We start from the raw sequence: 12,536 nt of genomic DNA, 5'->3' as shown, positions 1-12,536 counted from the left end.
AGTATATGTGATGTGGATTCTGCACTTAAAAAATCACCACCACCACTTAGGTCTTGTCCACACAACGGAATTGTTGCAGAAAATTTCTACAGCAATTCCGTTGAAAGTCAGACTTTCCGCTGCGGAAAAAACGCACCATTTCCTGCAGTTCTTACAGCAGAAAATGGTGCGTATTTTGCGGCGTTTTTCACAGTTTTAAGATACGGTGACATCTCCTCTGAAAAACGTAGCAATTTCTGGCCATTTTCCGCAACAGGAATTGACACTTCGGTCCGAAAAATTCGCACCGCAGGTAAATTTCTGCTCGGAATGTTTACGCAGCATGTGGATGAGATTTGTTAAATCTCATCCACTAATCTGCTACTGTATTTTGCTGCGTTTTTTCCTGCCGAAATTCTGTCTGGAAAAAACGCGGCAATGGGTGGACTAGCTCTTATACTGCGTGAGAACCTACTCTAAAACAAACTAGAATGATATGTGGTTTTAATTGGTGATTTGGAGATGAGATATCACTGATATTTAAGTGGTGTGATATGTGAATAGATCTGTAAAAAGGCTTTGAACAGTAAGATATAGTATTGAACTGCTTATATGCCCTCTATTTCCAGTTTACAGATGATCCAACTCTTGCTGTTTGCAATGATAGCGGAGGATCAGTATTTGAGCTGACATTCAAGTAAGTTCATTATTTCTTGTCCAACATATTGAATATTTGAATTTCAAAAGTTTACATGTTGAATTTTAGTGTCATTTGATATAAAGCCAATGCCAGTGTGTAAGTGAGGGCACTTTGTCAGGGGACAGGTTAAAAAGCCACACATGTCACGCTGAGCCTGGACACCTCTGTCCCGGACTCTTGCATGTCTAATTATATAAGCTGCAGGAGACATATCTTGTACAATAACATGGAAAAAAAACAAAACTTTAGCATTTTCTAAAGCATCTGTTTGCAAAAGGAAAAAAAAAAGTGACATACTCTTAGGGTACATGCACACGTTTGGAATTTGGTGCAGAAAATCCGCATCAAAACCGCAGGTAATTCCGCAGGTAAAATCTGCACCTAATAGTGCGGCTTTTTTATGTGTTTTTAGGTGCGGTTTTTACATTTTGATGCGGAAATAGGTTTAATTTTAGGACTTGTCCACACACAACGGAACTTTCAGTAAGAAATTCCGTTGAAAGTCAAAGGCTTTCCGATGCGGAAAAAATGCACCATTTCCTGCAGTTTTTATTGTGGAAATTGCTGCGTATTTCCCAATGTGGAGACCTCTCCCCTGAAAAACGCAGCAATTCTGCACACTTTCCGTAGCTGGAATTGACATTCTGCGGTCCGAAAAATACACACCGCAGGTCAATTTTGGCTCCGAAATTTTACGCAGCATGTGAATGAGATTTATTAAATCACATCCACTATGCTGCTACTGTATTCTGCTGCCGAAATTTTCCGGACAGAATTCCAGCCGGAAAAAACACGGCAATTCCGGAGCGCTTGGACGAGCCCTTATGCTGCGGATTTTGGTGTTTGTATTTTTTTTTAAAACTAGTCAGATACAATTTGCAAGTGGAAACGCAAGATAAATTGACATGCTGCAGATTTTTTAAATACACGCCGCAGGTCAATTTATGTGCAGAAAAAATTGCAACGTGTAGATGAGAATTCTTGAAATCTCATTTGCTTTGCTGATACTGGTTTACGCTGGTGATTTGCCGCACGGAAATACGCATCGTGTGCATTTGGCCTTACTGTAAAGACGGCCATACACATTAGATAAATGTGTCCTTCAGCATTATTCACCTCTCCCCATTGAAATTAACATAAACGCTTCAGCATCCTGTAGCATCATTTTCTAAAAGTATTTGTTAGGCTTCGTTCACATCTGTGTCACGGGTTCCGTCTGAGCTTTCTGTCAGGGGAACCTTGACTTAAACAAACGGAAACCATAGGTTTATAGGTGAATAGCGCAGTCGACTACGGTATTGATTCTGTCAAAACGAAGAAATCCTTAAACAACGATGACAAACGGAAACCATTTGCACCGGATCCGTCACCATTGAAATCACTGGTGATGCAAACGGAAACCTATGATTTTCTATTGTTTGTCTGGTTTCCGTTCGTGGGTTCCCCTTGGGGAAAGCTCTGACGGAGCCCATGAACGGAGTCCCGACGCAGATGTGAACGAAGCCTAAATTGTATGGCAGAAATTTGGTGTGAACTTAGCTAGAAAGTAAACACCTCTGCCACATTTTTGCTTGTTTGCTTTACTACAATCTTCTGCCACTATTCTAATCATTTAAATAAATACCGTACATGAAAAATAAATAATACTGTAGCCTTTTGCTCACTTTACATCACTTTGCATTATGGTGCAGGCGAGTCATGGGAGTAAGAACCTGTGAATCCCGATGTCTGTTCAGTGGTTCCAAGGGAGAGGTTTGCTGCATTGAACCCCTTCATACAAAGCCCGAGCTACGAGATCATCCTATCACTCAGTACTCACTGCTGGCTATGGCATCTTTGACTAAGGTACACGTTTTTTATCTCTCCTCCTCCATAAGTCCTACACCACGGCTTGGCAAAGCTGAACTAATTGTATGCAAGTTGGAATATTTGGCTCTGTAAATAAAGGTAGACCTACACATCGTTGGCTCTGGATAAATAGTTGGCCACTGGGAGCATAAAGAGACTTTTTATTTGCTTCCAACAACTGTTTAGACAACCTCTATTCATATTTCCAATTCGAGCATATGAATGTATTACAGGAGAGTTTTCTGCTCGGGACTCGCCTCTGTCAACCAGAGTGGACAGCCACTGCATAAAGCAGCTCTCCCGAAAAGTGTCTCATCCCGGCATTACATGGACAGACCATCAATTTTCTTTTCAACAAATTTTATTGAGTTTTTACAACAAAGTAAGGAAATATATTGCATGAACACAAAAAAAAGAGGTATATAATATACAACAACTGATACAGCAATGAACTAGACAATATGTCAAGTAGTCAAGGCAGTAATGATAAAAGCACGTAAAAAAAGGGGAAACAAAAACAAAATTAGGAAGTGGAAAGAGGGAATGGAGAAAGGGGAACAGAAAGACGGGTAAAGGTAAAGGAAAAGTCGGTCAGAGATCTAGAAAAAAAGAAAGTTATTAGCAAATTATCAAAAGGCGGTGATCATAGCACCAGGTAAGTGAGAGTAGGCGTAATTGATCCAGGGCAGCCAAAGCAACTCGAATCTGGCAACCCTATCTAGTAAAATACTTGTGAGTTTTTCATTCACAAATATTTGGTCCATTCTGGTTTTGACATTTGCAAAAATTACAGATTGCTTTTTCCAGGAGTGGGCAATAGTCATTTTAGCGGCCAAAAGGATGTAAGAGAACAATTGAAATTGTGCATGCGTTAGTTCAGGGCGTTTGAGGTGTAGGAGAGCTAACTTGGGGTCTTTATGTAAAATTATACCAAACAGACTCTGGGCGAGACCAAAGACTCTGCTCCAGAATCTAACGAGTTTAGGACAGGACCACCATATGTGGAGCATGTCACCGGGTGCGGGGCATCCCCTAAAGCAGGAGGCAGGATAAGTGGGAAATGCGTGTGCAATTCGGCTAGGGACCAAGTACCACCGCATCATGACTTTGTATGCAGATTCTAGGATATTCGTATTAATAGAGCAATGTGAAACTGCGCTCCAAATACTGCGCCACTCAGCCAGTTCCAGCGTCATCCCCAAGTCCCGGTGCCATCGGTCCACATATGTATGAGGAGTGGGGGATGGGTTGTTGAGGAGCCATTTGTATAAGAGGGATATAATCCCTCTAGAGGTTGGGCAGGTGTTGCAGATTCTCTCGAACTGTGAGCAAGAATCGGATGTATCCCTGTTGTTAAGGAGAGAAGTAATCCAGTTCTTAAGCTGCAGATATCTGAATATCTCGCCACTGGGGATCTGCTTAGAGGTCTGGAGTTCACAGAACGAGAGAATCCAAGAGTGAGTGGGCGTGAGGAGTTGGTGAACTCTAAGTATGTCATTCGACCACCACCATTTAAAGGCATAATAGTTGCCTGCGCCCGGAGAGAACAGAGGGTTGTGCCATATAGAGATGAGGGGAAGATGTGGAGAAATCAATCTGCTAGAATATTTGATGGAGTCCCAGACCGTTAAAATGTGTGTAAGAGAGGGGGAGAGATGGGTAGGGCGTAAGGAGGGGGGCAGCCAGGGCAGAGATTGTACAGGGGTGGGCGACACCTCCGGAATATCCAGGTACACCAATAGAGGCATATTCACAGAAACGTGTAATTTAGGTAAGGATGCTATCATAGCTGCTTGATAATATTTAGAGATATTAGGAACACCCAGTCCCCCGTCTGTTTTCAGCGAGCAGAGAGTAGACCTGGATATTCTAGGACACGCGCCACGCCAGATAAACGAGGATATGCGGTTCTGAAGGAGACGTAATATGTGCGGTGGGACTTTTATTGGCAGGGTTTGAAACAAGTAAAGAAGCCTGGGAAGAATGGTTATTTTAACCGCAGAAATCCGCCCAACCCAAGAGAGATAGGTGTGTTGCCATGATGTCAGAGAAGAGGTAAGGGAGCGGATCAGGGAGGGATAGTTGGCAGAATATAGCTGATCATAGGAGGGGGTCAGATGAATACCCAGGTAATCTAATGAGTGTCTGGCCCATTGAAAGGGAAAGTGGCTACGTATGGAGTGCAGGACTTGCTGGGAGAGATTAATGTTTAATGCGACTGATTTTGTGGGGTTAATAGCGAGCCCGGAAATTGAGGCAAAATCGGATAACGTTTTCATTAGGTTGGGAAGGGAAACAGTAGGTTGGGAGAGCATTAGTAGCATGTCATCAGCAAAAAGGGACATTTTATGTTGCATGCCCGCCAATTCCAACCCCTTGATGTTCTGATTTTGGCGTATCATCATAGCCAAGGGCTCGAGAGCCAGAATGAATAGAATGGGAGATAACGGACATCCTTGTCTAGTGCCCTGTTCAGTAGGAAAAGGAGCAGACTGATATCCAGCATAGCAAACTTTGGCTGTGGGGTTGGAATAGAGGGCATGCACCCAGGACATAAAGTGACGTTGGAAGCCCCACTTCCCCAAGGCAAAATCCATGTATGACCAGGATATTGTGTCGAAGGCTTTTTGAATATCGAGTGAGAGAAGCATTGAGGCCACATTTCTCCTGCGAGCTGCATGAATCAGAGATATAACTCTCTTCGTACAATCACTTGTCTGTCTGCCTGGGACAAAGCCAGCCTGGTCCCCATGGATAATTACGTCAAGGAAGCAGTTAATCCTAGTCGCCAGGATCTTGGCCAGGATTTTAATATCTGTATTCAAGAGGGATATTGGTCTGTAGTTGGTAATTTGGAGAGAGTACTTTTGCGGTTTGGGGATCATAGCGATGTGGGCATGAAGGGTTGATGGGAGAGGGGTTGTACCAGCTCTGAGGGCATTGAAGAGTTGGGTTAAATACGGGACCAGTAGTGGGGAGAGTTTTTTATAATATAAAGGGGAAAAACCGTCAGGACCAGGCGATTTGGAGGGTTTCAACTCCTTGATGGCCGCCTGAACCTCTGCTTCGGATATCTCAGCCTCCAAGGCTTCAAGGTTGGAAGGAGTGATATCCGGGAAAGTCAGGTCTGCAAATAAGCCCTCAGCCCTCAAGGAATCAAATAGTGGGGGGGGGGGGGGGGGGGGAGGAATATAAGTTGGAGAGGAAATTTTGAAATAGGGAAGTAATTTTATTGGGGTCTGCTGTTACATTACCTGTGGCAGTTCGTAATCTAATAGGCTCTCTTGGCGACACAGGGACCCTCAATTGACGGGCCAGGAGTTTAACCGGTTTATTACTTTGCGAGTAATATCGCTGTTTGGACCATCTGAGTTTGCGTTCTACCTGCTCCGTCAACAGAAGGTCCAGTTCCAACCTAGTGGCATCTACCGAGGTTTTATTAGCAATCGAGGGGTTCTGTTTCCAAGTATGTTCCTTTTGTTCTAACATGCAATATAAATCCGCGATTTTTCGTTCTCTATTTTTCTTTTTAATGGAGCCTAGTCGAATGAGGGCCCCCCGCAATGTGGCTTTATGAGCTTCCCACAATATAATCGGGGAGGACGTGGAACCCACGTTCAGGTCAAAGTAGTCCTTTACCGCTACTTCCACTTGCGCGAAAGTATCTTTAGAGGACAAAAGGGAGTCAGTCAGACGCCAGTTAAAGGAGAGCCCCCGTGGGACTAGGGAAGAAAAAGAAACCTCCACAGGATTATGGTCGGACCATGGTGTGCTTAATATCTTAGCTGAGGAGCAAAGTGGTAGAGATCTTTGAGATGTGAATATGTGGTCAATACTGCTAAAAGAGGAATGGGGGCAGGAATAGAAAGTAAAATCTTTTGTGGTGGGGTGGAGTTCACGCCAGAGATCGTGAAGGTCGTGGAGGTGCAACATGTCCCTGAACTCAGAGGAGGATGTGTGGGATGTGGATGGATTGGGGGCCGGGGATTTATCCACTGAAGGATCGATTACCAGATTCGAGTCACCCATAACCACCAAGAGACCCCGTCGATTAGCATCGACCAGCTTAAATAGGTGGGAAAAAAATCCTGTTTGAAAATCATTAGGACCATAATAACCTACTAAGGTCACTTCTACATCAAATAATGTGCCAACTAAAATCACATAGCGACCAGTGGGATCAATAATTTCCGTGTTGCATATAAAAGGGAGATTCTTTCTGAAGGCAATAACTACTCCTCGCCGCTTTTCGTGAGCGTGTGCGCCATAGAAAACGTGGAAGTGTGCGCTTAGATGTTGTGGTTTAGACGTGGCAGAGAATCTAGTTTCCTGAAGGCAAACAATATCGGCATGGCTAGCTTTGTAGAAATGAAAAGCCTTCGAGCGTTTATGTGGGGAGTTGAATCCCTGGACATTATGAGAGATTATTTTCAAGGCAGGAGGAGCCATGAGAGAGGTCTAATGATCCGACAAAGAGCTCTGACCGACGGGGGGAGAAGGAGAGAAGGGAAGGTAAGAAAGGGGAGGGAGAGACAGACTAAATAAAAAGGGGTACAGAAAAAATTATGCACATAGACATCAAGAAGTAGAAAATGCCCGAAACACGGCATAGAGAAGTGGACAGTAGTACGGGTAATACTACTTGTAGAGTCAGGGGGTCGTCAGCACCTGGGCACAAAGGTGTGGTAACGACATTTTGTTGGGGTGAACCCAAAAGTGTAGCAGAGGTAAAGTAAGGGAAATTAAGCGTAAGTATATTGACAGCAAGTGTAAAGCAGAGTTAACCAATAATACACAAAATGGAACGGCGGCAGGTTTGGTATGCCATATCACTTATTTCACAAGAACAAAAACATTGCTATGAAGCGGCATATTGAAGCACAGTGTATGGAATAGCATCTCGAGCCGGGAGACCGCGTTCCCGACAACCACCACCCCCAACTGTGAGGCAGGGGGCGCCCGGCAGGCCGGACCACGGCCCGAGACAAATATGTTGCAATACTCGGCGTCAATAAAGAATAGGTGGCAGTTTAAATGTATGCCCAGCGGGTCATGCATGCAGTGCCGCCAAGGGGTAAGGCAAGACATGCATAGCAGGCTAGACTGAGAATCCATAAATGTGTAAGTGGGAGGGAGGGAAATGAGTTCGGGCAATGCCAGAAATACTTTGTATGCAATGAACGGCAGAGAAATCAAACACAACAAGACAATTCGCCTAATGAGGTTAACTGCCCGTTGCAGAGATCAATCCCCATCATAGGTAGACCATTGCAAATGAGGCGAGGTAACATTCCAAGGTTATTGGAAACAAAAAGTGGTCGGGTAGACCACTGCACAGGAGGATTCCAAGCAGAAAGTACTCATCCATCAGGCAGGGTCGTCACGAACATCAGGTATGGCACCAGATCTCCCAGGTGGTCTGCGTGGAGGTACTTTCTCCCAGATGGGGCGAAGGGGAGGCCTGTCACGGCGCGCTTGAGATAGTTGACTCGGTCTGTCAGCCTCCGCAGGTAAAAGTTGCAGGGTGACCAAAAGTTGCTTGAGGTCGTCGGCTGAGTTGGCGGAGTAGAACTTATTATCCACAGAAAATTGGAGCTTGAAAGGGTATCCCCAGCGGTATCTAATCTGACGATGTTGCAAGACAGCCAGCAGGGGTTTCATGTTCCGCCGCTTTTGAATGGTGATCGGAGAAAGGTCGGCAAAGATTTGGTATTCGTGACCCTGGAACAGCAGGGATGATGCAGCTCTGGCTTTTTGTGACAGGGTTTCTTTGGTAGCATAGTAGGTAAGTTTCACCACTATATCCCGTGGCTTACCATCCTGACGTTTAGGACCAAGCGATCTATGGACATGATCCATCTCCAATCTGTCTATAGGGAGGCCTGACGCCAATTCCTGAAATAGAGCAGTAACAGAGGAATTAAGGTCTTCGTAGGTTTCAGGCAAACCTCTAATTCGAAGGTTTCCCCGCCGCGCACGGTTTTCAAAATCCTCTAATCGGAGCATAGTGGAATCCAAATCTGCCCTCAGGGAATCGAGTTCAGCATCGTGCGCATTTAAGACTTCTATGGTGTCATCCATCTTAGTTTCCAGGACATTTGTCCGGGCTCCCAGCTCCCGTATCTCCCGAGTAAGATCCCTGGACAGCTTGGAAGCTGTAAGTTGCAGTTCCTGCTGTAGAAGCTGTTTAAATTTTAGAAGCAGGGAGTCATCTCTGGTAGTGAACTGTGGTTCAGGTTGCTGGGACCCGTCCTCTTGCGAGTCTGCAATGAGCTCGGGCGAGGCCTGTATCTCATCCTCGGAGACTGCCGACATGGCGGGAGAAGTTGCGTTCTCAGGCGTGGGGGGCAGGGATGGAGGACTCTGGTGGTTTTAAGTCCTTTCGCCCCACTAAATTCTTCCGGACCATGAACAAACTGAGCAGGGGGTCGTCTGGGGGAAAAAGAGGGGTGCGATAGCAAGATAGTTCACCTCAAAAGTTAGCGTCTGATAGCTGTTGTGCCCAGGAGTCGCGGAGCTACCTCGGCCATCTTGGTTAGCAGCTCGCGAGCGCCCCCAGACCATCAATTTTCTATGGCCACTGCTTAATAGTTTATTTCACTGCAGGGGAAAACAGAACTTACCGGACGGTTTCTTCTGGCAATAGCAGCTGATCAAGGACAATAAGGGTATGTGCACACAACCTATTTTCAGGCGTAATGGAGGCGTTTTACGCCACGAATTACGCCTGAAAAGACGGCTCCAATACGTCGGCAAACATCTGACCATTGCTTGCAATGGGTCTTACAATGTTCTGTGCAGACGAGCTGCCATTTTACGCGTCGTAGTCAAAAGACGGCGCGTAAAATTACGCCCGCGTCAAAGAAGTGCAGGACACTTCTTGGGACGTAATTGGAGCCGTTTTTCATTGACTCCAATGAAGAACAGCTCCAATTACGTCCGTAAAAGACGCCGCAAAAAATTCGAGTACGTGCAAAAACGTCTGAAATTCAGGAGCTATTTTGTCCTGAAAACAGCTCCGTAATTTCAGACATATTTGGTGTTGTCCTGTTCACATACCTTAACACACAATCCTTCCCACCGGTTAAAGGGGATGTCCAGTTTGGAAAACCCCTATTAGGGACTCCTAAGTTAATAGCGTGGGGTCTTCTGTTTAGGATCTTCATCTCAAATTCCATTTGGAAGTTTGAGGCAGATTTTCCTCTCCCTGCACGACACGGGCATAAAACGCAACACAATACGCTTTCTCTGCCTCCCATTGAAGTCAATGGGAGGTCAGAGGCGTAAACGCCTGAAGATAGGGCATGTCCCCTCTTTCTCCCGCAAGGCGGTTTTACCGCTCTCGGGAAAAAGATGCTTCCGCCTCCCATTGAAATCAACGGGAGGCATTTTAGGGCCGTTTTTAACGAGTTTTTCGGCGCTGTTTTCGTAAAAAAACTCATGAACATAGCCTAAATGTGCATAAATAATTTGTACTGTATAGACAACCATCCAAAAAAGGAAGAATATATAACAACAAATATACTGTATAACGGCCGTCAGGGACCAATCAGATTATTTAAGTTTATTAAACAGGTAGGAAATATAGAAATATTGATGATGTAATTAAAAAATACTGTAAATCGGTCAGTGGTTCACAGCTGCTGTAGATACTGTCCCAAGCCTCCAGGAAGGATCTTCTAGTTGGTATTACAATTTTTCCAGCCATTTATACGGGATGTTTCTGAACGTTTGCTTAGCCTAATTTTTCAAAAACAAATCCGCAATTAGGTGGTATGGCGAGGCATTATTATGCCACGTTGAAAACTCCATCCACAAGTAGCAAAAAAAAAATCTGCACGGATTTCATTGCATGCCCATTATGTTGCGGAAATGTAGCCGATTTTCACCTTACAATTTGAAAGGGTTAAACCAGCTGCAAATCTGCCACAAAAAAATTGTATAGAACACATGTAGATTTTGCCACGGATTTGTCTAAGCTTACCCATAAACAGCTTGTGTTGCTAAATGTGTTGCAAATACAAAATTCCATACCACTGACTGTGTGAGGCGATTTTGTTTTGCTTGCCTTTATTTACTGCTGTGTTATTAATGCACAATAGGGACATCGCTCTCTTTTTTTCAGTTTTATTTTTATTTTTTTTGGGTGGGGACGGCTGATTTTATTGTACGGAAGCATAAAAACCCTCATTGGTTGTTGCGTTCTTATACATTTGCATGACAGATATTTGGTTACTTTTGTTTCATGTACTGATTCCTAATGCTCCCATGTGAATTTTCTTCAGATACTGGTGATTGGTCTAAAACCTTCTTTGAAAGTATGGATGACGTTTCCCTATGGACGGGTAAGTGACCTTTTTTTAATTAACCCAGATACCAACGAATTAAAGATTGGTATCTTGAAAGTAAAGCATCTTACGAGTTTTGCAGGCGACATATTGAACTTCACTTTCTATAATTACAAAGGACACCAGGGCAATCGCATCAGGCCTTGTTTTAATTAGATTGCTCCTGAGGCTCATTGTCAAAGTGGCTTCATATAACCGTTGCATCAAAAAGACCTATAGAACAGAATTCGAAATTGGTTTCAAAAAGTTAATCTATATTTCTTCAAGTCGACCAAAATAATACACATTGTAAATATACTTGACCTAAATTACATAAACAATTTACAACCATTAATATATATATATATATACAGTACTATGCAACATTTTTAGGCAGTTGTGTAAAAATGCTGCAAAGTTAGAATACTTTCAAAATTAGAAGTGTTAATATTTTTTTTTTTTAGCAATTAACAAAATGCAAGCTGAATGAACAGAAGATGAATCTAAATCAAATCAATATTTGGAGTGACCGCCCTTGAGATTTTGGAAGACCGTTTCATGTGACAGGTCCACCATGGCAAGACTGAGCACAGCAACAAAACACAAGGTACCATAGTTATACTGCATCAGCAAGCTCTCTCCCAGGCAAAGATTTCAAAGCAGACTGGGGTTTCAAGATGTGCAGTTCAAGCTCTTCTGAAGAAGCACAAAGAAACGGACAACGTTGAGGACCGCAGACACAGTGGTCGGCCAAGGAAACTTCGTGCAGCAGATCAAAGACACATCGTGGTTACTTTCCTTCGAAATCGGAAGATATCCAGCAGTGCCATCAGCTCAGTACTGGCAGTAACCAGTGGGACCCAGGTACACCCATCTGCTGTTCGGAGAAGTATGGCTAGAAGTGATCTCCATGGAAGAATTGTGGCGAAAAAGCCATGCCTTCGACGTGGAAACAAGGCCTAGCGACTCAACTATGCACTAAAACATAGCAACTAGGGTGCAGAAAAATAGCAGCAGGTGCTCGTGCTCTGGACAGATGAGTCAAAATGTTTAATATTTGGCTGTAACAGAATGCAGTTTGTTGGCCGAAAGGCTGTAGAGCGGTACAATAATGAGTGTCTGCAGGCAACAGTGAAGCATGGTGGAGGTTCCTTGCAAATTTGGGGCTGCGTTTCGGCAAATGGAGTTGGGGATTTGGTCAGAATTAATGGTGTCCTCAATTCTGAGAAATACTGGCAGATACTTATCCATCAGGGAGGCGTCTAATAGGCTCCAAATTTATTCTGCAGCAGGATGTCATTAAGAACTATCTTTAGCGTAAAGAAGAACAAAGCGCTCTGAAAGTGATGATATGGGCCCCACAGAGCACTGATCTCCACATCATCGAGTCTTTCTGGGATTACACGAAGGGACAGAAGCATTTGAGGAAGCCTACATCCACAGAAGATCTGTGGTTAGTTCTTTAAGATGTTGGGAAGAACCTCCCTGCAGAGTTCCTTCAAAAATTGTGTGCAAGGGTACCTAGAAGAATTGATGCTGTTTTGAAGGCAAAAGGTGGTTACACCAAATATTGATTTGATTTAAATTTCTCTTCTATTAACACTTCTATTTTTAAAAGCATTCTAACTTTGCAGCATTTTTCCACAACTGCCTAAAACTTTTGCTCAGTACTGTATATATAT

General features: G+C 43.9%; 1 protein-coding gene across 2 annotated transcripts in view; it reads left to right on the top strand.

The window, feature by feature from the left end:
• Positions 1–12,536, top strand: part of VPS8 (VPS8 subunit of CORVET complex) — a 163,298-nt gene that overhangs the window by 19,317 nt on the left and 131,445 nt on the right. For both annotated transcript variants that reach the window (XM_075829729.1, XM_075829728.1), the window contains exons 10-12: positions 609–676; positions 2,371–2,524; positions 10,813–10,872. In XM_075829729.1, coding sequence (XP_075685844.1) covers positions 609–676; positions 2,371–2,524; positions 10,813–10,872 — 282 coding nt within the window. The remainder of the gene's footprint in view (positions 1–608; positions 677–2,370; positions 2,525–10,812; positions 10,873–12,536) is intronic.

Source organism: Rhinoderma darwinii, chromosome 6 (assembly GCF_050947455.1).
Source record: "Rhinoderma darwinii isolate aRhiDar2 chromosome 6, aRhiDar2.hap1, whole genome shotgun sequence".
NCBI classification, from domain to species: domain Eukaryota; kingdom Metazoa; phylum Chordata; class Amphibia; order Anura; family Rhinodermatidae; genus Rhinoderma; species Rhinoderma darwinii.
Note: the sequence above shows the minus strand (reverse complement) of the source record. Positions and strands in the feature narration are given on the sequence as shown.